This window comes from Colius striatus, chromosome 6 (genome assembly GCF_028858725.1).
Source record: "Colius striatus isolate bColStr4 chromosome 6, bColStr4.1.hap1, whole genome shotgun sequence".
In the NCBI taxonomy this organism is placed as follows: domain Eukaryota; kingdom Metazoa; phylum Chordata; class Aves; order Coliiformes; family Coliidae; genus Colius; species Colius striatus.
Window position 1 is genome coordinate 11,379,899 of NC_084764.1, and position 27,590 is coordinate 11,407,488.

A 27,590-nucleotide genomic window follows, 5' to 3' on the forward strand; every position below is an offset into this window, starting at 1 on the left:
TAGGCCAAATTTCCACCCTGTATCCATCTTTCACTCCACTTAAGAAAAGAATCTACATAAATTGCTGAAGTACTTTCCATGAATGGACTTGGCTAAAGTGAGTTTTGTTACAATGCACAGTGCATTGGAGGCAAAGTTTCATATTTACTATTGTCACTCTCCAAAATGAAAGAGCTTTTAATGATTCTGAGCACCAATGACTTCATATTGTTCTTAAAATAAATAATATTGAAAAAAATTGATGTGTTTTTGATGTCAAAAGCAAAAGGACCGTTCATTTATGCTTGGTTTTTGTTGTGGAAATATAACTCAATATCCACAGTAGTCCTGCACCTGTCTTCAGGTAACAGAACTATGTCAAATTACACAGGGTGTTGGCATCAAACAAGCCCTACTGAAGACAACTTAAGCTGAAGGTAAACTGCACTCATCAAAACAACAAAAATTCTATTTTAGATGCCTAAGTATGTATCTAATAATTTTACCTTAGACATCTTTTTTCCCCTATGAGTCAAAGCAACAAATAACATGGCTTTTTAACGTAACATTACTGCAATGCTTCAGGCAAAGGAATTCAGTGTTGTAAGGCAATAATACTGTACCTTGATTTCTTCTATTTCGTCTGGCACTATCTTGTATGCAGATATAGTCCCACCCAACCTGAAATGAGGAAAAATATTCTCTGAAATCAAAAGAAAAATGTTCTCAAAATCAGTAACACAAAGCACAGCATATTAGTGGTTCACAGCTTGTTCTACAACACAAATATCCCTTCTACCAATTTAGAGGTAAAACCCAGCAATCCACAAAACAATAGCAATTTTTTTTTCCGTTATTGAAAAGAAAACCATCTGATGAACATAAACATTAGTGCTAGTCTGAAAGATAAGAATCAGGTCAACCAAGCAGACCATCACTAAGATGTTATTCTTTATCTTAACAGCCATCAGTTGTCAGTTGTCATAGTCTACAATTTCTTGTTTGTTGTCTTAAGTTGTATGGATGAGTTTATTTGAATCCTGATATTCTTTGTGCTCAGTATTTCACTAAGCTGCTACACAGTCTTAAATGCATTCAAATGCAACTCTAGAAATTGATTTTTTTTTTTTTTAATGCATGTAAAGACCTCACAAAGCACACAGACTCTATTGATTCCATGTGTGAAGTCTCTGGAGTTCATGACTGCTAATCAAAACTGGGTGATGTGCAATAGTTGGCACTGATGTAGAAAAATATGGGGTATTTTTCCACATTAAACCTGCTGAGCTTACTACCTCCTGTAAATATTTACGGTAAAGAATAGTTCACATACTGAAGATGAATGAATAGTATGCAGTATAAATGGTAGTATATATTACATTTTTGCCCATAGTCAAGCAGACATGGCTTCTTTTATTTCATGAAGCAATATCATTGATAGTGACAATTCAGAGCTAAAAATATGATGGCACTAATGATCTCCCTGCTGGCTTTGCACAGCAACACTAGTCATTTTCTGGGTCCTGCAGAAATGGAAATCACATAAAAAACTATTTGTTGTAAACAGTTGACAGCTATCAAATGTGTGCTTGTATTATATATCCCTATTACTGCATTTTTACAGAAGTATTTTCTTACACTTAATCTGCAAATTACTACACATACTGTTTACTCAACCTGAAAAGAGGAGAAGAGAGTAATACAGAAAACACAAGATTTTACCCATAGGTGCTGCCTTTCCGTATCTCTACAAGGCAGTCAGAAATGAATGATTTGAAGGAATTAGGCAGACCTTAAGTCTTCATAGACCTTAAGTCCAAAGTCCATCACATTACTTGTTACTCCAAGTAACATCAAGTACGATTTCTGAGGTAGAGACAGCTTCCAGACCTTAAAACATTCAAATTTGTCATGAACAATTACAGGGTAGCAATTGCTCTCCTATTTTCCCTACAACTTCCATCGCTACAAATCATCAATGGTGTTGAAAGTTGAGTGAAGTGATGCTTTTTGGTTTTGCCAGTGCAAGTAAAATCATGAGCTTTTACATATATATACCGGATCTTTATCCAAATGAAGTTGCCACAGTTTGTGACAAGAAACGAGTGTTAGTATTTTGACAAAAAAGATGTTTCCCCTTACTGTGACAAGGAATGGCTCAGGTTAGTTAGTGCCTGTTACCATTGCACATGGTCAGCCCTATTGCTCCTGGAATGAGGTCTATAAGGAACCATTTTTTATTTAGTTCTTTCAGATGCATTCCTGTCTGCAGTCTGGAGTACAAAAAAAGCCCAACTTTATTGACCTTCTATCCTCTAGCAGAAGGGGAGGACAGAGCCAGGGAAATCTACCAAAATTTCTTTATTGGCCATCACCATCACAACTGTTACGCACTTTCTTGGAATACACCAGGAAAAAAGCCCAAAACCCTAACTTAGTAAACTCATCTGGCTTAAACCACTAATTAGCATAATACTCTGCAAGTTCTCCTGCAAAGTTTTGTGTCAAGAGTCATCCTACTCTGAATCTGCCAAGTTGCTGTCCAAATGGTAGCATATTTTAAAGTTACATGTCAGTAACAATTTCACTTTTTTTAAAGAGAAAGACATCTTAATAGCTATGTTACTGTTTAAATAATCTCTCACCTATAGCTTCAGCTCATTGTATCTATCTTAACACATTTTCAATCCTACAGTGACATCTTTAGCTTGAAAATCCAGACTGCATACATAAATAATAACAAATATGAAACTGAAAGAGAAACAGAGACACATAAGTATACAATTCTATAAATACCTCAGAGCTGAAACAAAATTTTTAAGGAAATGTATACTTTCTTCATTTCAGTATATTAGATTTTGCTGTATCTTATAACTTTTGGAAGAGAGATCCACCACAGCAGATTTAGAGGACATAATAAAGACATTTGACTTTATATAAAAACTTTGGTTGTGAGTTTCACAGAAGTTTAAGGGCATCACACACACCCGGTGGGGATGCAGTTAATACAGCCTGAATGCTTCTACTGGCCATAAGGATAATGTATGTGATGAGCAGAATTTCTGTTTCTGCTACATAATCTGTGAGAAAAAAGGATTTAACATGCCTAAAGTCTGCTTTTTTTCCCTGGCAAAACATCACAATTAGTTTCAATGTCACGCACCAAATATTAAGCCATACAATTCCCTTGCCAAATGAAATTAATGGCAGAACCAGTGGCAAAATATGCTGCATACTCTTCACTCAAAAATCATAAATCCTAGTTTATTCCAACCTTGTGGTAAATACTCTGAAAAGATAAATTAAAAAGCTCTTAGTTTGGTGTTACCAAATTGCTACCACAAATCTCCCAGTCATGTAAACCCACGGGGCCTACACAATGTTACACATGTACATACACACAAAAGTTATCCAGAAAAACATTCTGATGAATGGTAAAAAAAGAACATCAAAATCAAGGCAAACTGAAAATCCATGCATTAACTGGGATGTCCAACTTACGGCAAACTTTCTATTTCCAGTATTTCTCTAAATTGTATTTAAGTGTCACTATCAATTGTGACCTATCTGGAAGTTTGCTTGTTACTTTGCAAAGCCTTTATTTGATCACTGACACTTGAAGGAACAGAGACCAGACAATTGCACATAGGACATTTCAGCTACAGGATGATACACAGTCTGTGATAGAGGACTTGCACATGTCATATGTTTTTTCACTTTTTTGGTAGCAACTTCTCTCAAAGGTGGGTTCTGTTATAACGTTTTACATAAACTTTTTTGATCTCAGTGTTTCAAGAAGCAATTACAGACCAATTAGAAAAGCAAAGGACTAGCTAGAATGAGTACTCATTAATTACTGAGGGCTTTATACACAGAATATAATACAACAAAGAACATTTTAGAAGGCTCAGAATTCAGTTCACCAAGGACCCAAGTTTTGTGCAGATACACTCTTCCTCTGTGACATATTTTACTTTTATTATATACACAACATCCAGCATTCTACATTACAAATGGCATTTTCTCTCAGGTCAAATACCCAATCAACCAATGGCAAGGCTAAATGTACTTCCAGTAAGCTGAAAAGGCAGTCACAAACTTTATGTATAGAGAATTAATGTGCAAAGTCCTTCTCTCACAAACTGCAGTATTTTCATATGGAGCAAGTCACGTGATCAACAGTGAAATTATTTTAAATACTAGTTAGCTTTAACATGTGTGTATGTAACAGATAATCTCCAAAAGATTCCACAATTTATATTCAAATTTCAGCAGACATTAGTCTCATGAGGTCTGTATCATTCCCTGCTTGTAATGCAGACATCTCATTTCTACAATCCCTTTGCAGAAAAGAAATTATTCCTAGATAGAGAAATCAGAGCTGACACACTAAAAATGAAGAAGCACATCTTGTATTAAGCTAAACTGATACAGGAGAGAATCAGTAAAGATAGAATAGAAATTCCATTACAGTATTTAGGAAAAAAATTAATATCATGTATCTCTTTGCATAGGAGTTTGTGAAAGAAGAGAAACTTTGCGTTCAGGAAAAAAGTGCATCTCAGGTGGACATAGACTGGGTTTGCACGAAGTCTACAAAAAGATTCGGGAAAATGCGGAAAGCAAGGTTTCTATGGCAACCTAAGAAACCAGCAAAATACAGGAAATAAACTGAAGTGAGGTCAATACAGTTGTATTGGAACAGACAGAAGCTTTACTATTTCACAATTTAAAGTAGAATACCACTGAAGAAAAAACCTTGAACTTCCTCCAAGCTATAGAAAGTTAAAAACCAGGAAGAACTGCGCTCAAATGGAAGCGAGAAACAATGAGCCACAGTCAAATGGGAGGAGAACTCAAGACAAAACTTATAGAGAAAGAAATTACAACTCTGTTATAACAATAAATTATCCATTATTTTAATGTGTTCCTTTTATGACGTGTTTGCTCTAAGCTTCAGTACTTCAAAACAGAACTGAATTTCTAATTTTAAAAAGGTTTACTCTTGATATAAGGTTAAAATTATCACAGTGTTATTTTCCATGTAGTTTTAAATTGGACTTCTGACTGGTTTTCCCTCATGCCCCTTACATATGCATGTGCCAATGGACTAACTTGATTATTACTGCACAGCTATATCACATGCAAGACACTTGTGGACTTGGACTGAAGCATATGATAAGAGATGAACACAGTCTCTACAGACAATTCCACATTCAGCAACTGTCATAAGAAGTTGAGCTATTGATTCATCTGTTAACTTAATAAATGAGTCATACTGAATGCAATTAAGTCAATTTTCTAAAAATAGCTTGTAGCCAGCTTGGCTGCTCTCATCTGCTGAAGTTCTCCAACGCCACTTTAATTAACATGAATCTTTTGTCAGATAGATCACTGTCTAAATGATATCAAGTTGTCACTAAACCTCCCAGTAAAACGCTGCTTCATCTTTAAATGAAAGCAAAACTCAAAATCCTTTGCTCCACTTTTTTTCTTCAGATTCATCTCATAACCATCTTTGTTATTTACCATGAGGATATTCTTTTTTGACTGAATTATAAACCAAGCAGAATACTCAAGAGATTGTGCTTGTAAGCAGATGAAATGACTGGGAGCAGACTGGCTCTTTCCCATTCTAAGGGCACAATCATTTTATCATAGGCTACTGAATGAACATGTTATAGTACTACTCCAGCTGGAGTCAACTGACCAGGACAGCATTTTCTTAGTTTACTCAACTGGACTAGTTTTATGTTGACCTGTAAGACAACAGCAAATCACCTTGCCTTGGATACTTGCACACAGCAAATCACCTTGCCTTGGATACTTGCACACAGCAAAAGCTTCACAGAGTATTTCAGAGAAAAAGGTGGCAGAATTGCATTTCAAAGCAACTTTGTTCTCCACTACCTGAAGAGCATACATTAAAAGCAGACACAAAGCAACTTTAATTGACACTAGTTTCTACAGTCCTTTGAGAAATTGTTAAAGCACTCTGAAGGGAGGTGGTAAGAAGGCATGCTATTTCGGGCTCCCTTCCTACACAACAGAACACTGGCAGCTAGAGCAAGTTGGGCTCTACCTCCTACTACTGGCTGTATGCCAGCAATGAATTGTGCGAAACAGCTTGCTAAGTGCTTTGTGAGACAGTTTTACTTACTGTAAGTTGTAGAATTACATGATGAAGACCCAGCCCATGTGTTTTGTTTTGTTTCATTTTGGTTTTTTAATGGATTCAATAATTAGATCCTTGAAAACCTACTTCCCACCTTCCTACCCCTAATCTTATGCTAACTTCTACATGAGGTACTCAAAAACCTCACAAAATGTTTGCAGGCACACCCTTTGTCAGTTCATGTCTCTCAAGATATCAAAATTACTAGATTCTGCCTTACCATGTCCCAACACACAAAAAATGATGAAAGCGTGGTGAGGGAACAAAACTTACTCAATGTTTTAAAACGTTTATTCTCTACCTTATTGCTGGTTAAAGAGTAACAAAAGCATAAGAACACATTTTTCACTTCAAAGCTTTTTTTTTTAAACTTACAATAGGAAAAGCAAGAATAAATTAGAAGCTAAATTTTCCAGCACCTTTAGTAGCCAAATACTACCATCTCAACAACCTGTTGAAAACGCAACAAGGATCTTGTCCTCAGCATATGTCAGAAACTAGGAACAAGGTCACATCAACATCATTTGGCAATCATGTGACCAGAAGCCACTTTCCTTTTTCGCAGAATGAATTATTTATTTAGAGGAAATTGGAACTTTTATGACAGAAAGTATATGAACTTCCATTTAGTTATCGAAACCCACATCAGTTCAGGGCTTAGTGTACTTTTCTAGGGGATATCTTTGGTTTAACTCATTGTACAGAGCACACCTGTATGTGATAGTTTGGGGTATTATTACTGTCAGAAAAAGACTAATCTATAGACCACCTCCTGCTCTTGAAGATGTTCATCAGTTTTACTTACTGCCTAACAAAGACACAGAAGGGTATCGTGGAAGGCAATGTCCCCAAAAACCTTTGGGCTTGCAGGCACTGGCCCTCAAAAGAAAAAAAATGGCTAAAGAAGACACTTAAAATACACAGACTTTTCAGTGGTATAATACTATTTTTTACTCTTACCATAAAGAGAGGTACCCTCTGAACAAAAGTGAGAAGAATGCTGAACTTCCATGAGAAGCAAAAACTACTTAAGTTTTGGTTTTCATTAAGCAAATTTATGAATAATTGTTCAAAAGTCCTATCATTAATGCTTATATGCTTCACAGCAAAGGTATGAAGCAGACAGCAAATATTTTATGATCTTTTAATAGAATGAAATGAAATACAAACAATATGGATATTTATAACTTCAAAATGTCTCATAAGACTCTAGTGTTCAACTACATCTGACAATGTAGCATACAGAACACTACACTACATATTTCATGGCTTGCAATAGTCTCATTCTACCAGATTGTAACAAGAGGTGCTGCAATTGAAATGAGCTGAGAATAAAATACCAAATACAAATTCTGCACTCAGAGTTTTCATTACAGATCCTATGTTTTTTTTGCTAATTAAAACTGACTTTTGAAGTTTTCCCAAACACCAGAAGAATGTGAAAACAGTCTTGCCATGTGGACAAACACCAAAAAGCCCAGTTCTGTGTGAGGTGCATGCATGTTTATAGCACAGAGTAATGATTCTATTATGCTTGATCTGATCGGTACTCTAACTATGGAAATCATACATTAAGTCAAACAGACAGAAATGTCAGCTAGATTTAAGTAAAAATGGGTTCAATGACTTTGAAAGTTCCCACTGGGGCATCAGATGTTTGACCAGTCAGCTCACTGAACAACATGAACAAGATCTGAAATTTCCCGAGAGAAAAAACATGCAGTAGCAGCCAAAAATCTTTATCATTGAAACAGTCACATTCTCACCATTTAGACAAAGAAATATATACTTCATATTCACGTTGTGATTTAGTTAATAGACTAAGGACTTTAAAACACTGTATGAATAGAAATATTGATAGTAAGGTCCAAGATAACAATAAATGTGTATTTACTTTGTCCTATAGGAAACATTGAGGTACGACAAAGTATGTACCTGCTATTTTCCAGAAGTACATACCTAGGAGATACACAGAGAATTTGCATATATACTGATAGCCATTGCCTGTCACAAAATCCTCACATATCTCAACTGAAAGCAAAAGTTATGTATGCTTGAGAGTGACCTTTTGTCTGTTTTGGAAGGTACTGCACATTAGAGGATTTAGGCAATATGATAACGATGGCCATGATCTGCCTGGAAATGAGACTCCACTGGTAAATTACCCTAACAGCTTGTAGAAACCTATATAGTCAGATGAAGCTTTCTCCTGACACTCCTGTCATTTCAGTTGACCTGTATTTGTTTCTACTCAAATGTACTCAGATGAGAGATCATCTGCATGTTAAGAAAGATTTCTCCTAGGAGAGTAAGTTGTCCCACAAATAGTAGAATTGGTAAGGCTTATTTTCTTATAAATTAACACTGCCCACCTCCCTCCACAGGCTTCTGGTAGTCAACAAAAAATAGATTTACAAAATACGGCCCTCCACGTGAATCCTTCAACTTTTTACCAGGTATACGCTTCTTACACTCCACTACAACACTATCATTTTCTGCCCAATAATTTTAGTATACATTTTTTCTTCCATTTCTTATTTGCTCAAGCAACAGATCAAGTCCATATGCATGCTTATGCCAAGGCTAATAAAAACTAAGTATTTCTTTTTAAAAGAGAGGAAGTTTGTCTGAGACATGTAAAACTAGAAAATGGATCAATAGAAGGACAGGGATTCCTGACTCCTGATGTTGGAGAATAATCTGGAATGAATTGCAGACCACGAGTAGAAAAGAGCAATCAGAGAAACTGGAGTTTGTATTATAGGGTCAAAAAGGCATCCAGAAGCACTCCAATAAATATCATTATATTATTCATTCCAACATATTCAAATATCAATATTCAAGTATCATTCATTCCAACAACTATCATTACGGTCTAAAGGCATGAGTAGGATGACTCAAACTCAAGAAGAATAAAATGTCCAGACTATGTGGAAATGGTCTGATCATTACAGATTCTAGATCAAATTTGTATAGTTGAAATCACAGGGTTTATGGAAGACTGTCAGAACTTTAAATAACTTGTTTTTTTAAAAAAATACACAATTCTGAAATTACAAGAATGACAGAGGAGTCTCAGAGACAAGCAGCATCCAGAAGTGCTAACACACTAGTTCACACAACACTTCACCTTCCAAAAGCTCTAATGTCTCATTTCTCTCCAGGACATTCTAGAGAGTCGTAAAGTACGAATACAATTCAGTATACAATTAATGGTGGTCTTGTAATGTCTATATTTATCCAGATAGTTTAATTTAGAGGCAGAATTTGCTGTTGTTTTTCTTTTTTCTTAATTCATTAGTGTGTTTCTATAGATATACACGCATATATTGCCAAGTGTGGCCTAAATGGGAGAACTAAATTGTGTTTAAAATAGTGACCTGACTCAACTGGGTTTTTTAGTGTATGTTCTGTGTGGGGGAAAGTGAAAGGAGGAAAAAAAGGGAAGAGCATTACTGACAATGCTGAAAGTGAGATTTTATTACACATCTCACATAGTCATCTCCATTCCAGATAATTTACAGTTATTTTTTGAAGCTATCATCCATACTTTATGACTGCTTGTAAAATACTTCTGTTAGGTTCATATATTATTTGCTATAGGGGTTTTTCAGTCCTCTTGTTTTCTGTAGTTATCATTCCCTTTTTTCTTTGCATCTGGATCTATTAAATGTCAACAAAATGTTTCTAGGAATTTAAAATCTACTGATGTATTGTCTCTGCTATTTATGTCATGACCCACTACAATCTACTTCAATATTCAGAAACATTGTAGTCAGGGGACATGCAGATCTTCGACAATGGATTTGTGCATTTTGTTTCATTTCAGGTCCTAAAAAGAAATTTACTACTTTTAATTTTTTAAACAGCTTGCACAAACATATTCCATTGGCAAAATGGGGCTATTAACTTCTCCTTACTTGCAAATTTTTCAACTTGTAAGTAATTATTAGCTATGGTCTCTTGACATCTATTCTGTATGATGGTTTCTCAAAAGTTAAAATAATAGTTATATAAAAAATCCCCTCCAGTTCCATTTTATTACTTTATTTCTTTATTACTGCCCCCTCCTATGACATTTAGAAAGAAGAGTAACTCACCTCATAGTAACTCAATTTTTTTTTAAGATACGACTGCACAAAGTTACTGAGCACATATACACAGTACTTACTATCCTGTTTCTTTGGGTGACAGTGATTATAACACCTCTGACAACTTCAACATGCCTCCAGCAATCCCCAAGCTGAAGAATACAGATGAGAAAGAGTTTTGACCGCTTCCTCAGTTGTTGCTCCAGCACAGGTGAGTAGGGGTAAAATTAGATAAGGTGCCACCTGAAGTTTAAATTTTTGTAAAACAAGTAACTAAGTGCTGTCATGTATATTTATGTTAGTGAGTTCTAGTCAATTTGCCTGGATATAAATAGCAGAAGTGACAGGAAGGACTCTTTCAAAGCACAAATTTATTCTAGAAGTCTCTGCCACTTAACCATATTCTGAAGTAATAACTCTAAAGTAGCAGAGACCTCTCATTTTCCACCATACCTGTGTTGGTCTCCCTTTTCTCAGTAACAATCAATTTAATGTACCTGGAGAACAGCCTTGAAAAACACTCAACCTGCAATCCCACTGGTAAATACCACAGAGATTAGATGTGTTTCTAGGTATCTAAAATGGCCAATATTGTGATCATAGATTCACATTGGAAAGGATTAAACACCATAGATTTTGCTTACACTGTACTCCTAGAACCATCTTATATTAATTTAAAGGCTAAATACCTGACTATTAATGGACAAATGACTAACTTTAACGGTGCTAATACTTTGCACAGTACTTCCATGATTCAAAAAGCTAATCAAAGATAGTTAAGACAACTCTACCTGCAAAAAGATAGTGAGGGCTGTGCAGCATATGCACAACCCCCACAGATACTGATATATATAAAAAAAAATGTGTACAGGGATACCTGGGCTGTAAGAAACCACAATTTTCTTGCCAAATCACCATTTAGGATTTTACTCCAAACAAAAATACTTATTATGTAACCTGTCTTTTCCTTCCAGCATGAGGACTAAACACCCTCGCTCTTTAGAGAGTAACAATAGTAACTACAAAAAGCTAGTTAAGAAAGCTCAGAAACAATCCAAATGTGTACTGAAATTAGTGTCAGTACTACCTAAATATTTTAACTGTGCTAAACTGCAGCACTACATTAAGAGAGAGCTTTTAAACAACAGACAGAAAAAACATTGTAGATTATGTCAACAGAATATATTTTAGTACCCAAACCTCCAGTAAAACTGCAACATTATATTATGCTGACAAAGTAACAATTTAATTGCTTTACAAGGTTTTGTTCTATTTTGGATTTGAGTTTGTGATCAAAGAGCATCCAGGCAGGTGGGCAGCATTAGGTCAAGCAATGAAAAAATGAAAGGCCTTGCCTGAGACAGACTCAGTATTTATACACCAAATCAAATAAAAATAAAGTAATAGAATGACCTCTTCCATTTAAAGCCTAAAAGGTGGATCAAGAAAGCAAATGGACTGAGGGCATTTACAAATGAATAGAAAACTCCAGATTTTATATCTTATAAGGTATCCTCATACATCTTCACCTTCCCCCAGCAGAATAGGTAGGTTTTACTAGGTTATTTTAACATAAACTGTATTGTCAGCTATATTTTCATCTAAAACATGTCAGGACAAATAGTGGTGCTATTCCTCTACAACAGTAGTCAATGCTTTAGCTTCTATTTCCTCCAGTCATATCACCTGGCTTTAAATGCTCATTGATGCGTAATGCTATCCTAGATAACTGTCAAGATATGTTTCACAGCTGCAGTGCATTCATACCTTAAGCTGCTAAGAAGGCATGCTTCTCCAAATGCAGCAGTGCACTTCTCTGCAATGCTGAGAAACACAATTTCCAGTGCATATTTAGTTGTTTTCATAAATCACACAATCATTATAGTAAATGTTCTTGAAAAAAAATAGTCTTCTCATGCTCTGAAACTTAAATTACCTTTTTTTTAGTATGAAGAACAGAATATCTTTTTTCATTTCAAATGAAACTAAATATTCAAGAGAAGTATCCTCTCACAATTTGTTTGATCTTTATAACACTGTCTTATACAATAATTTGCCCAAAACCACTTGTACCAAATTCAAAATCATTTGTAATGAAAAAAGAAAATGTAGCAGAAACATTTTACAAATGAAAGAAAGTTGAGGTTGAGTATTTGATATCTAAAAACATTCATGTCAAGGTTATCTTTGTCACATCTATCTATTAACTCACAGTTCATCTGATCTTCACAGTGGACATAGTTCTTTACAGTGGACCACAATGACTCCAATTCTGCCACGTAAGTCATTAAGACAAAAACTCTGCAGGTGTATTTTTAAACTTCAAGTTAAGTTTATATTGACAGCAAATCACAGAATCACATAATGTTAAGGGTTGGAAGGGACCTCAAAAGATCATCTAGTCCAAACCCCCGGCCAGAGCAGGACCTCCTAGAGTAGGTCACACAGGAACTCATCCAGGTGGGTTTTGAATATCTCCAGAGAACCAGACTCCACAACCCATCTGGGCAGCCTGTTCCAGTGCTCTGTCACCCTCACAGCGAAGAAGTTTTTTATATGTTTCTTTGGAACCTCTTATGTTCCAGTTTGTACCTCTTGCTCCTTGTCCTATCATTGGACATCCCTGAGAAGAGCCTGGCTCCATCCTCCTGACACCCGCCCTTTATGTATTTGTAAAAATTAATGAGGTCAGCTTTCATTCTCCTCTTCTCCAAGCTAAAGAGCCCCATCTTCATTTTGATTTGTAAAATGAACTGTGTATGAAAACAAAAGTATGAAAAAAAAAAACCATATTGTTGATAATATAACATTCTATCTCCATCACTAATTATTCTGTTAACAAAATACAGTAGTATATGATTGGTTGGAAGACACTTATTTTTGGTTTAAAAAATAGCTGGTTTTAAAACTTTTGCCCACACAAGCACATATATAAGTTAAGGGCTTTTTGCTGAAGGACTTAATAATATGGTCAAAGCTCAAATAGGCCACAACAAGCAAAGTAGGCCAAAGATACTATACACATGAAAGCTGAAGCAAACGGATAGGCTCTTTAATTATTCATTACCGGAACTTGGCCCAGTGGGAAGTGTCAAGAGGTTCATTAATGGGCAAACATGCACCTGTGAGTTATTCTTTGCTGGAGAAATGAGACAAGGAGAAAAACACAGCACAGCATCAGACACCTCTCTGATCTTGGAAGCAACTGCCCTACTCCAAAATAATTACCAGCTGTGCAATTTGAGACACTTCCCCTAGTACTTAACTGCAGTAAATTTTCATCCCAGAAGAGAATCTGCAACTTGTCACCTTCAACTTCTACAGCTGGACACTTCATACAGTATTGTAGCTTATTGGCTCTTAGAATGGTAGGGGTTGGAGGGGATCTTTAGAGATCATGTAGTCCAATCCCCCTGCAGAAGCAGGGCCACCTAGATCAGGTCGCATAGGAACATGTCCAGGCGGGTCTTGAAGACCTCCAAGAAAGGAGAATCTACAACTCCTCTGGGCAGCCTGTGCCAGGGCTCCCTCACCTAAACAGTAAATAGTTTTTTCTTATGTTTAAGTGGAACTTCTTGTATTCCAGCTTCATCCCATTACCCCTTGTCCTGTTACTATCTACTATAGAAAAAAGGGATGTCCCAAGCTCCTGACACCCATCCTTTAGATATTTATAAATGCTAACAAGATCACCCCTCAATCTCCTCTTCTCCAGACTAAACAGTCCCAGTTCCCGCAGCCTTTCCTCGTATGAAAGATGCTCTTCTACACCTTCTCAGCTTCAGCCTCAGAACTGCATTGATACATACATGAGCACAAACACAAAATATTTTTTTTCTAGCCTGCTCCATTATTTTTCCCTCAATCTTTCCTCCTTCTAAAGCTAGCTGAGTAAGTAGCTATAAGAGAAAAATATTTCTGGGAGCTTGTAGATTATTGGAGAGTTTTGTTTTACAGAGTAATTTAGTTTATTACACAATTTTGCGATAAATTACTTTAAAACAAGCATAAAACACTGGCAGTCTTCTCATTAAAATAAATTAAAATAATAGTCCTAACTCTAAACAATTGTTAGTGACAAATATTTGAATGATGTATTGTAATGCAAGCTTGTTATATGTTATTTAATAGTTTATTACCTCTTCTGGTAGAATTCTCAGAGCTTTTATTAACGACTGAACTATTAAGCGTAGGATATGAAGGAAGAAAAAAAAAAGCCTTAGGTCAGCCTGTCTGTTATTTTCAGAGAGCTAGATATATTAGCCAAAAAAATTCAAATATACATTTGTAACTGTTAGGTATTTGAAACATTAGCTTTGCAAAATTGCTAACCTTGTAAAACCATAAGCCGCTTTTCTTAAGAACTGCTAACTACTATTGTTATCCAGCACTGACAGAACTACTATGTAGTGCTGACAGAACTGCTATTTAGTGTTGATAGAACAAGGCCGGTTTTGTCCTGCTCTGTGGTTTGAAGAACCCAAAGGTGAAAAGTACAATGGCTGGAACTGATGAGAATGAGTTCTTAAAAGTGATTAACATAACTCAACCTTTTTTTAAGTATTGTAATGAATATGCATGTTTATTGTCTATGTAAGGCGAAAACCTAATGGCTGGGGTATGCATGTTTGGCAGATAAATCCTCCTTTCAGCCAGCACTGAAATAAAGAATACTAGATTAATCATCACATTGGCTATTGAGTCCTGACTGGCATTTTCCCAACATCAATGCCACGTCAGATCTCAGATCTCTATGTACCACAGTTAGAGTGGCACTGAGCCACAACTAATAAACCATGCTGAGAGGAAAGGCGTGTTGGCTTGTACTCAGCACTGTGCTACAGACATCTACATTACAACCAGCCAGCTCAGAGTAGAGAGCACTTGCTCGTCCTTATTTGTCAAAAAGCTATTAACAAGGCAATATGTAATTTATATGAAGTACATAATTTAAAGTGTATAAAATATACTGCATGTTGTAAGTGTAATTAGAAACCACGTACTAACTGTTCCATGAGAATTATTTAAATGAATAGTTGTTAGTAGCAAATATGACTCATTTATACCAGTTTGAAATCTTTCGTATAAAACTTGGTTGAGAGCTACTTGATAATTTTCCAGTGAAGATTTTTCACCAAAAACATGTAATTCAGTTAAAAACAAAATCGTTGTGATTCATAAAATGTTATCTAAGTTATTCAGCAAAAAGTTTTATGAACACTCTGACATGAAATAAAATATAATGTCTTTTGTTTTGCCAGTTTAATTTCATGTTAAACATTTAATGCATTTTTACTGGCCAAGTACAAAGTACTTACTGCTCTAGTTAATCTGCATTCCTCTTCCTTGGGAACTTAATTCTCGCTTCTGTTTGCTCAGTATTTTTAGCCCCACCTGATCACAATGGCATTTTAATTCTAACACTTAAGTTACCCATTCAGTATTTCTCTCTTAATCACAAGCAACATTGAACATACACACACCAACTCACTATTAGATTTTTATATTAATAGCAGCCACAAACCAAAATTTTGTCTTATTCCATGACATATCTTTCCTTTTATAAACTAGTCAACAGCACTGGTTGAGATCAGAGGGTGGCGATCAATGGCACAGAATCAAGTTGGAGGCCTGTGGCCAGTGGAGTTCCACAGGAACACGGTTCTGGGGCCAGTCTTGTTCAACATCTTCAGTAACGACCTGAATGAGGGGACAGAGTGTACCCTCAGCAAGTTCCCTGATGACACCAAACTGGGAGGACTGGCTGATTCCCCAGAAGGCTGTGCTGCCATTCAGTGGCATCTTGACCAGCTTGAGAGCTGGGCAGAGAGGAACCTCATGAGGTTCAACAAGTGCAGAGTCCTGCACCTCAGAAGGAACAACCCCATGCACCAGTACAGGCTGGGGGACGACCTGCTGAAGAGCAGCTCTGCAGAGAGAGACCTGGGAATCCTGATTGATAATAAGCTAAACATGAACCAGCAATGTGCCTTCGTGGCCAAGAAGGCCAATGGCATCCTGGGATGCATCAAGGAGAGTGTGGCCAGCAGGTCAAGGGAGGTTCTTCTCCCCCTCTACTCTGCCCTGGTGAGGCCTCATCTGGAGTCCTCTGTCCAGTTCTGGGCTCCTCAGCTGAAGAGGGACAGGGAAGTGTTGTAGAGAGTCCAGCACAGGGCCACCAAGATGATCGGGGAATGGAACATCTTTCATATGAGGAAAGGCTGCAGGAACTGGGACTGTTTAGTCTGGAGAAGAAGAGATTGAGAGAAGATCTTATTAACACATAAATATCTAAAGGGTGGGTATCAGGAGGTTGGGACATCCCTTTTTTCTATAGTAGATAGTAACAGGACAAGGGGTAATGGGATGAAGCTGGAACACAAAAAGTTCCACTTAAATATAAGAAAAAACTATTTCACTGTTCAGGTGAGGGAGCAGTGGCACAGGCTGCCCAGAGGAGTTGTAGAGTGTCCTTCCTTGGAGGTCTTCAAGCCCCGCCTGGACATGTTCCTATGCGACCTGATCTAGGTGATCCTGCTTCTGCAGGGGGGTTGGACTAGATGATCTCTAAAGGTCCCTTCTAACCCTACCATTCTATGATTAATACCTTGGTTCTTCATTGGAAAATGAAAATTATTGCAATCTTCAGCTAAGATGACATTGAAACAAATTTTAAGAGAAGTCATTGCTACATTAGAGAAATAAAAATTAAAAGCAATTTTCAGTACTGCTAGCTTGATGGCTTTGCCACAGATTACTTCTATCCCTTCACAATATGTCAGTGTATTAAGCTATGCAGAAATATCGAAGCTGGTGAGGTAATGAAAAGTGTTGATGCTAGTAACAGTGCAGCCATGGTGAGACTGAAATCAAAAGCTATGGCAAAGCCTTCCTGAGAAGCTGAACATTCACTCAGTCTACACTAAGTTCTTGGCTGTTATAACCACATGGCTACTATCAGTATTTTAAAAATAGCTTATGTCTATCTATATGTGCTGTAGTCATTGCAGTTTGTATAACATTTGTTCCCTCACTGACACAATGAAAATGATAGTACCAAATGAAAGATAATAAAATTAGTGACTGGAAAAAAGAGTTTAAATCCAAAGATAATTTTATCTGATATTAGAGCTCTTGAGCATTGCAAGCATTCATAAGTTTCACAAAAACACCCCAAACCATTATTCAAACCCTTTTTTCAAATATAAAAAATAAATTGGCTAAAGAGTCAAAAAGGCTTGAGAGCGCAAGGGCTACAGCACTGGCTGAAGTATGAAGTGTAGGCAGAAGACAGCAGGACAAAAGGAACTCCAGAAGGAAGATGAAGGAAAAAACCCCACCCAACCTCCTAAACATAGAATTCACTACTGTTACTGGGATTTCTAAAGAAACTCTTGAGTTGCCAATGTCACTACATGATTTTAACTATGCTTTCAATTTCAGTTTTGAAAGTAAAGACTCTAAGAATAATTTTAGATGGATTTTGGGACAAGGCATTTATTGTAGAGTGGTGGCAAGCAAAGTTTGCAGTTGCTTATATACACAAAGCCAAAATTATCAACTTATGGATGAGGAGGGCTGGATAGTTGCATTTTCTGAGTTCCATGGCTTATTCTGTGAAAACTGATCTCTAGATATTTAATGTTTCAGGATTACTGAAAACTCAAATACATTCTTAAATTTTTCTTAGTGGTTTGTACTCTGAACTAGAAAGCTGAAATACAATAGGATGACACTCTCAAAGCCCTTAATTTACCTTGAAAGTCATGCGGGTTTACATGAAAATGAGGTTTTAATCCAGATGAAAGATAGGCTGAAATAAAATGTATTCACATCTTGTTCTCTAATTTTCAGAGCATTGCAAATGCAGTAGGGGAGGCACAATACAGAGTTTCCTGATGGAGATGCAGACAATATGGGTACAGCTAGAGCTCCAGGCACAAAACAGGCACAACAGCTGCTCGTGGTACCACATGCTGCTTCTCAGTCTTGAATCACGTAGCCATCCCAGGACTACGGTGGTAAAAATTTCTCAATCACATTGCCCTGTATTCTCTTTATCTTTATATGAAATTGAAGAGAAAATGGGATATTAATTTATTCCCTGGATTACTAGCAGTGAATGGCTCTCCAGGCTCTCTCAGAATCACTCCTAAGATGTATAGAAAAAGCTTCCTTTATATCTGCTAGGTGTTCTATTATAATCTTTCAGAAGTAGATTATCCATTTCCCCTCCTAACTTAATCTATACTGCAAGTAAGCACACAAATTTCACAGAAGCATCCTCCAAGGCACTCTCTCAGGTATCTATAGCTTTGACAAAATGTATCTTCTACAAAACGACTCGTTTCCGTGGGGTGAGCTCTTAATTGGTTTTCAGAAGAAGAGTATTTCAGAAGAGCATTTATTCCTTTTTAATAGCAAGATTAGAAGACAGAAGTTTTCTCCCATATAATAAATCATTACAACTTCTGTGTTGAGAGGCTTTTGTTCCGTCATTACTAAGTGTTTCACATTTAAAATCAGCCATGTCAGGAAAGACCACTCTTTGAATGGTGTCTGCTGACCTAATGGAAAAATGTTTCAAGTTCCTACATGTTCCACTATTTATGTAACTCCTACTGCTGAAAGTACATAAAAATTCCCATGCCAGCTCACTTTAAAGGTCCACACAACTCAGTATGATGTTTCTGGTGTTAAGAAACAAATGCTTAAGTAATTAACATACAGCATACAGCATGATTTGTCCACTGGATACTTCCTGTCTCTTGCTATCTTGAGCTTTGCTGACCTAGATGCTGCATGCAGATCATCAGCTTTAGTAGCCATAGTAAGTTCATCAGTATAACTCCTTTTTTTTGTATCTAACATTTATACTCCGAGTTTCTACATTATGTTACATCAATTATGAAATATTCAGTTCTGCTACACTTGAATATCTAAGTACTTTTATTCCTTTTAAACCTGATGTCTAATTTTTTCCTATCACAATTTCTGATCCATCAAAAACAGTGAATAATTACCTCTGATTTTTTTTTCATGCTCTTCATTCTGTGCACCTCTGTCGTACACTGTTTCTTGGTTGAAGTGAAAAGTTCTAGTCTATTTAATTTCTCTTTGTGTAGAAGCTGTTGCAAATCTCTGCTTAATCTTGTGATCCATACCATAGAACTTTTACAGTAGTCAACATATAAGTGTATCCCAGGTTTATACAGTCATATAAATAGGTCTTCTATCTTGTTTTTTATTTTTTTTAGTATGTCCTCACATCTTGTTTTCTTTTCTGAGAATACAGAAACACAATATGTTGCTGAGTATTAAGAGGATATTCTCAGAGAACCATTCACAGATGCAAGTTAACCTGAGAATAGCACTGGATGACTTCTCTTCTGTAGACACACGGTATTTTTCTTTCCAATATCTAGACACTATGAGAAGATGGGCTCTTTAATTACCCAGAAAAGCAAAGACTATAGTCAGAAAGAATGAGGTCAGGTGAACAGTCAGGTTAGCTGTGATCCAGATGAAGCCTGGAGGTGGCAAAATGGGTTTACAAGCAGCTGTTTGAGTTCAGAGTCACAGATCCTCAGAGAGTGGAAAGCTGATGAAAATGGCAAATGGAACAGAAAAAGATCTCTCCAAAAGAAGCTTGAAATGAGAAGATCAAGAAAGGTAAGATAATGAAGGTCACTACAGCAAGACAAGAGAATACAACTAGAAACTGTATTGGATTTGAGTTGGATGAGAAGACAAAAAGCAAAGGCAGAGACATTTGTAGCATAATCCTTCAAGGATTATACTGTCATCCTATAAACCCAGCATGAATACATGAAGCTTTTAAAAAGATCTTGGACTTAATTTTAAAAAAATGGACTACTGACCAGGAAGCTGGGCTGCTATGCCATTACATTCAAAAGGAAATTACAGGCTGTAAAGTTGTATTCAACAAAATGAACACTTCACATTCTACTCCAATCTATTGTTTTCAATTACTTGTGTAAATGATTACAGCAGTTGTGGCATTTGTCTTCCCCAAGGGACCCTAAGGCCTGGCTTTCCAGGAACTGCCTGCTGACAGCAAGTAGTGATTTACATCTTTGTATTAAGGCTTGCTTTTGTACCATTGGAGAATGTAAGGTATTAAAACAAAAGAATTGCAACTGAAAAAAAAAAGCTGGCATTAATTCTAAGCCACAAGCAGACTGGATGCTTTTAAATCAAAGCTTAAAACATACACAGAAACAATGTTTAATCAGTTTTGTGAAACATTTGATCAAGATTTCCCAACCTGTGTCCTGTGTATTTCTTTTCAGGCACCAAAACAGAGCAAAAAGGACACAGTTTTTCTTTAGAACATTAAAAAAAAAATATATAGCATTATAATTTATAAACAAAAATTCAAGTACATCTAATAAAAATAACAAACTTGAACCCTGAAAATTATCTAACTTTTCATAACTACTGATGATGCTTCTTATTCCAACAAACATCATACATCCATTTAAAAATGTTATTTCAGAACATGTCAGAAAAAACAAGCATTCTTTGACATCTATATAAAAGTGTGCTTCAAATGCATTAAATTTAAAAGTTCTTAATAACAAGAAGGATCCTCAGTATACGGATAAGTATAGAAGCCCCCTGAACATGTTTAAATACAGGTTCTTGGCAAACAAGCTTCAAGAAGTGCATCCCTGCACTGCAGAAAGGTACTAGAACTAATTCTGAAAGTAGCACTAGCACTGAGAAGCCAGATGGAGCACCCAAGCTTCAGATGCCACACAAGTGAATAAGCCTTTACCCTCAGCAAGATTTATCAGACCAGACACAGCACTGGGGCTGCACAGTCATAAGTTCCACAACCAACTTTTTCAGTTACTTGAATACTTCAACTTTCTTACTTGCAGGCTACCACAGGCCATCACAAGAGCAAAAAGAAAAAAACTCTTGCTAAGAATTTGGAAAGCTTATTAAGACAGAAGACAAGGATGTTTGGACTGTAATTACTATAGGTAGATAAAGCTGATGTAGAGCTTTAAAGAGGTTACAGGAAATTGCTTTAAGCCAAGAAATTAAAAATTATTAGTGTCAAAAGTTACTAAGTGCTTAAGAAAGATGTTTTCTTATCTTCTGCTTTGCCACAGACTGCTGCTGAAGTTTTGCTTCAGACAGATGAAGCTGTTCCTAAATGTTTATGAGTCATTAAGCCTAAACAGCCAAAGAAAAACATATGTAATATTAGCAATTTTTGCAACAAACTTCTAAGGAATCTTGCATGCTGAGAAAATCTTCTCTTGAAGTAGAAGTAATGCAAAAGATCTTCAGCGAAGGTGAGAAGTAGATTTTCCTCAGATAATCAGCAGGTCTAAACAGATTGCCTCTTAAAACACATCTGCAGAAAACATTTAGGGACTTGTTCATACAACTGGAGATAAAAATTATTTGGCACATGAACTATAGAACAATCTCTGTGATACATTTGATGGGGGTCTGGTCAGGCTATGGAGTAGCCAAGCAGGGAAACTGGCTTGAGAAGAAACCTTGGCCACTTAAAGTAAACATGTTTTAATTATATTGAAAGAAAGAAAAATACAATTTTTTTCAGGCATGTGCAAACCCCTTGTAGTTGAAATAGATAAACATTTGTCTCACCCATTCCCATAGACCAATTGGAAACCATCAGGATAATATGAGACAAATTTTATTTACACTAACTTTAAGAAGTGCTTCTTAGATTAGACTCATCATCATCAATTACATTAAGTAGGTGTCAAATCTTTGGAAGTTTGCCAAATACAATTTTTACATTAGATGTCATACTTAAAATAGGCTGCACTTGGGTTACATGTCAGTATTGCTCCTCTGCATAACAGTACTTAGGGCTATCACAATGAGTACTCCAGTTATCCTGACAAAGTTCACCTGATGAAATCACTTGATGTTTACAGATGAGATTACTAATAGGAGACAAGATTGGCAAAGAAGTATTTTATAGAATCATAGAATGGTAGGGGTTGGAAGAGACCTTTAGAGATCATCTAGTCCAACACCACTGGAGAAGCAGGTTCACCTAGATCAGGTCGCACAGAAACATGTCCAGGCAGGTCTTGAAGACTTCCAAGGAAGGAGACTCCACACCCTCCCTGGGCAGCCTGTGCCAGGGCTGTCACCCTCACAGTGAAATAATTTTTTCTTATGTTTAAATGGAACTTTTTGTGTTTCAGTTCCAACCCATTACCCCTTGTCCTGTTGCTAAATATCATCAAAAAGAGGTATGCCCCAACCTCCTGACACCCACTATTTAGATATTTGTAAATATTAGTAAGATCTCCCCTCAGTCTCCTCTTTTCTAGACTAAACAGCCCCAGTTCCCGCAGCCTTTCTTCGTATGAAAGATATTCCAGTCCCCTGATCATCTTGGTGGCCCTGTGCTGGACTCTCTCCAGAAGTTCTCTGTCCCTCTTGAGCTGAGGAGCCCAGAACTGGACACAGGACTCCAGATGAAGCCTCACCAGGGCAGAGTAGAGGGGGAGAAGAACCTCCCTTGACATGCTGGCCACACTCTTCTTCATGCATCCCAGGATGCCATTGGCCTTCTTGGCCATGAGGGCACATTGCTGGCTCATGGTTAGTTTATTATCAATCAGGATTCCCAGGTCTCTCTTTGCAGAGCTGCTCTCCAGCAGGTTGACTCCCAGCCTGTACTGGTCATGGGGTTGTTCCTTCTGAGGTGCAGGACTTTGCACTTGTCCTTGTTGAACCTCATGAGGTTCCTCTCTGCCCAGCTCTCAAGCCAGTCAAGATCCTGCTGAATGGCAGCACAGCCTTCTGAGGAATCAGCCAGTCCTCCCAGTTTGGTGTCATCCATGTTGACTCCCCGTGATAACCATCTTTTCCTTTCCATGTTTAGTGATGACATCCAGTATGAGTTGTTCCATCACCTTTCCAGGGATGGAGGTGAGGCTGACCGGCCTGTAGTTTCCTGGGTCATCCTTCTTGCCCTTTTTGAAGACTGGAGTGACATTTGCCTTTCTCCACTCCTCAGGCACCTCGCCTGTCCTCTATGGTTGTTCAAAAATGTTGGAGAGAGGCTTAGCAATCACATCAGTCAGCTCCCTCAGCACTCTGGGATGCATTCCATCAGGACCCATTGACTTATGAGCCTTAAGCTTGGCCAACAAGTCTTTAACCTCTTCCTCTTCCACCCAGGGCAAGTCCTCTGCTGTCCAGGCCATCCTACTATCCTTGCTGGACGGGGCTTCCCAAGGGCCAGCCTTGGCCATAAAGACTGAAGCAAAGAAGGCATTCAGTACTTGGGCATTCTCTGCATCCTCAGACACCAGGGCACCCTCAGTGTTTAGCAGCGGGCCCACATTCCCCCTTGCCATCCTTCTGCTGCTGATGTACTTGAAAAATGCCTTATTGCTGTCCTTAACATCCCTGGCTAAATTTAATTCTAATTAAATTTAGGGCTCTAGCCTTCCTAGTTGCACCCCTGCATGCCCTGGCAATGTTCCTATACTCTTCCCAAGAAGTCAGCCCGTTTCCACCTCTCATAGATGGCTGCTTTCTGCCTGAGTTGTCCCAGCAGAGCCTTGCTCATCCATGGAGGCCTCCTACCTCCTTTTCTTCCTTTCTTGCATGTTGGGACACACTGATCCTGGGCTTGGAGGAAGTGGTGCTTGAAGAATGACCAGCTCTCTTGGTCACTTCTGCCTTCTAGGATCCTATCCCATGAGATCCGTCCAAGCATGTCTTTGAAGAGGCCAAAGTCGGCTCGCCTGAAATCCAGGGTCACGGGTTCTTTACGTCCTGCCTCTTCCACACAGGATCTTGAACTCTGCTATCTCATGGTTTTTCTGTAAGCATTTTATGGTAAAACCATCCTTCAAGAAAAATGGAAGGATACAATGGACTGTTAAAGACTACACTGAAAGCAATGTGGGGTGTGAACTTCAAATACTGGGATACACACTTAGCAAAAGCCACCTGGTTAGTGAACATGAGGGGATCTGTCAATAATCTGGTGCCACTCAATCAGAACTTCTACATACAGTAGAAGGACCTGGGTGCAGTTGGTAGGTGATGTGTAAGGATTTTGATGTGTACCTCAAGGGGATTTGATTTTGGGTGAGAATAGACAGTGAAATAAATTGTATTGTGTTAACTGCTAAATAACCCCGTCATTGATTTCCGAGGTTCATTCACTCTATAAACACATTTCATCATGAAGACCCAGGGCTTTGTCCCATTGTAAAGGCTGTATTTGTTGTACACTTGAGTGCCAGAGACAGTTTTAACACAAGCACTTCAAGCAACAGCCTGTGGGTTTGTGAGTCTGATTTTCCAAGTGCTTCCTGTCTTCATGTGACTGTGAATCTGCTGTTCTGTTTTGCCCTGAGTTTACCCTTCAGTATGGAGACTCAATCAGGAGATGCACCCAGCACAGGGAATGGAAAAACTGATGTGGGCGTATGAGCAGCAGGTTGATACCATCTAAGCAGGAAATCTGAAAGCCTGCTATGACAGATGGAGCCCCAAAGTCATGGATTACATGAACTCAACGGACACATTCGGGGGATGGCCCATAGACCATCTGTCTCTCTCTCTCACATTGAAAGGAAATGTGGTGGTAAATAATTGGAAAGTGTAGGATCTGTGCATAGTATAGAGTAAGGGCTGAATAATGTCCTGGGTTTGACTGTGATGAGGTTAATTTTTATCAGAAGCCAGAGGGTCTATGGCCAGGCTACTTCATACCATGCTGACATCATGGTCAGTATATGGGGGAAGCTGCTGACAACCATGGCTGTTCCACCAGGACTGTTCTGAGTGGTGAGCAGTCACACCAGGCATTGCTCGCTTTGTATATTCCTTTACTGTTATTATGGCTGTTTTCTCTCTTTGCGCTGTTCTGTTGAATCGTCCTGACCTCAGTTCATGAGGTTTTACCCTTTTTTTCCAGTTCTCCTCCCCATTGTGCAAAGGGAGGGAAGAGTGAGACAGCAGCTGCATGGTTTTTGGTTGCTGGCTGGACTTAAACCACAGCAGCATGCCAGGCCTAGGGATAATATGAGTTAATACAGTCAAATAATGGACAAACAATTGAGCATGAACTCCCACTAGAATGCTGCTGCAAAACAAGGTAACAGTGAATAGGACTACAGAAGAAACATTTCTACTGCATTACTGAGATGAGCAGATAATTGAAAAAGGTATGATAGTCATAGATTATAAGAGGCACCGAAAAAAACAGAAAAGCTGCATAAAGAGGAGAGGGAGAAAACTGGTATAATATGAGATTTGTAACTTTCAGTAAGACAGAAGATGCTACTAATATTCAAATTATGAGTAAAACCCAGAAAGAATTAACTATAATATTTAATTATCCTCAACAACTCCTAGGTAAGTTCCTTCAAGTGATGATACTGTGGAATTTTACATCCACAGACTTAGTATCGTATTCACCAGATCTTCGGTCCTGCAGTATAGTGTGTATCCTCAGCAAGATAAAAAAATCAGAGCTCCACAATAACTCCTTCACTATCTTCAGTCCTTGAGTGTCAAATTCTAAAGCTCTCATAACTACTTCCCAGGAAAAGCATCTAGCTCCTCCTTCTAAGGTTGTAAAATATGCTGTCAGATTTCTGTCTCATGTCATGGACAAATGGAATTGAAAGTTCATCCTGGAGTTTCTAATGCAGACCTGTTAAACCTGTGGATTATTAACATTCTGGTTGTCTTTCTAATACAATTACATGGAGAGTAAATAACATTTTCTTCTCACAGCTTTCACAATTAAAAAAAAAAGTCTTCTGTAGTGCATGGATATTAAAACAACCTCTTATCTTCTGTCAAAAGTCACCTATTCTTACCTTTTAGATTTATTTACCCTCTTGTAATTGAAGTCAGCTAAACTGAAGGAGTTATAAAACACAGTTGGAATGTGATGTAATTTTGCCTAGAAAGTTATTCAGAATCTCTTGGATCTCGTTCATTTCAAGGAAGCTCTGAAGATGTTTCCAAAACAAATGTGTATCAGTGATTATGTGCAGCTGCAGCTACTGAATTGCACAAAAGGATTAAAAGCATCCTCCTTTCTGTCTAGACAAGTATTTTATAAACTTTATATACAGGGTAGAGCTGAAAGGAACATCTTATAAAGTGATGCTATGGAATAGCATCAATAGTGTAGACACTGGAATGTCTACAAATAGAACTTTGAGCAGACGTTGGTGGAGATAAGAGGGTCCAAAGAAATATAAGGAAAAACTTCTTCACTGTGAGGGTCATGGAGCACTGGACCAGACTGCCCAGATGAGTTGTGGAGTCTGCTTCTCTAGAGACATTCAAAACCCATCTGGATAAGTTCCTGTGTGACTTACTGTAAGAGATTCTACTCTGGCAGGGGGATTGGACTAGATGATTGTAGTGGGTCTGGGGTGGTGGTGATTTTCCACAGCAGTGTTGTGCTTACTGTTGGTATTGATAGCACATAAATGTTGTGACTACTCCTCTCACGGCATCAGGGCTGTCCCTCCAGCATTCCTTCCCTCACCTTCACCAATAGCTGTGGGTGGGCACGATGTTGGGAAGGGCCATGGCCAGAGTAGCTGACTCAGGCTGACCAAAGAGATTTTCCATACCATGTGACGTCAGCCCAGCAATATAAACTAGGGGAGAGGAGCAGGAAGGGGGGGCAAGATTCATTTTTGGCTTTCCAAAGCAACCATTACGCGTACCAAAGCCCTGCTTTTCAGGAGGTGGCCGGACATCGCTGCTGATGGGAAATAACAGCTGAAGAAAGTAACAGCTTATTTTGCTTTTGCTTCCCTTCTTGCGCACATGGCTTTGCTTGCTCCTTATCAAACTGCTTTTATCTCAACTCACAAGACTCCCATCTTATTTTCTCCCCTCTCTGGCTTGCTGGGGGGGCGGGGGGGGGGGGGGGTGATAGAGCAGCGTGGTGGGCACCTGGCATCCAGCTAGGGTCAAACCACCACAATGATCTTTCAAGGTCCCTTCCAACCCTTAAGATTCTGTGATATGTGATATATCTAATCCTCTAATGATCTGATGGTTCATGCTTCAGAGGTGTATTTAAATAACTTAAAAACAATTCAGTCATAAAGACTGTAGAAGTTTCAGGTCATGGCCATATAAAAACATATAAAATTGATCTATTTTCTGTCTTTCCTTGAGAACCCAGCTTATGAAATTTTGCCTTGCTACAGAGCCTCAAAGATCTTCCCACCAAAGCAGGACTTGAATTGTGTCTGAAGCTGTTCCATTGTATTTTACCTCAGTTGAACACAGTCTGAAGAACATCTCCACCATATAAGAAC

At 37.9% G+C, this 27,590-nt stretch overlaps 1 protein-coding gene across 3 annotated transcripts in view; it reads right to left on the reverse strand.

Annotated features, from left to right (window-relative positions):
- The window catches only part of GPHN (gephyrin), a 303,175-nt gene that overhangs the window by 180,634 nt on the left and 94,951 nt on the right, over positions 1-27,590 (reverse strand). For all 3 annotated transcript variants that reach the window (XM_061998238.1, XM_061998239.1, XM_061998237.1), the window contains exon 3: positions 603-660. In XM_061998238.1, the coding sequence (XP_061854222.1) occupies positions 603-660 (58 nt within the window). The remainder of the gene's footprint in view (positions 1-602; positions 661-27,590) is intronic.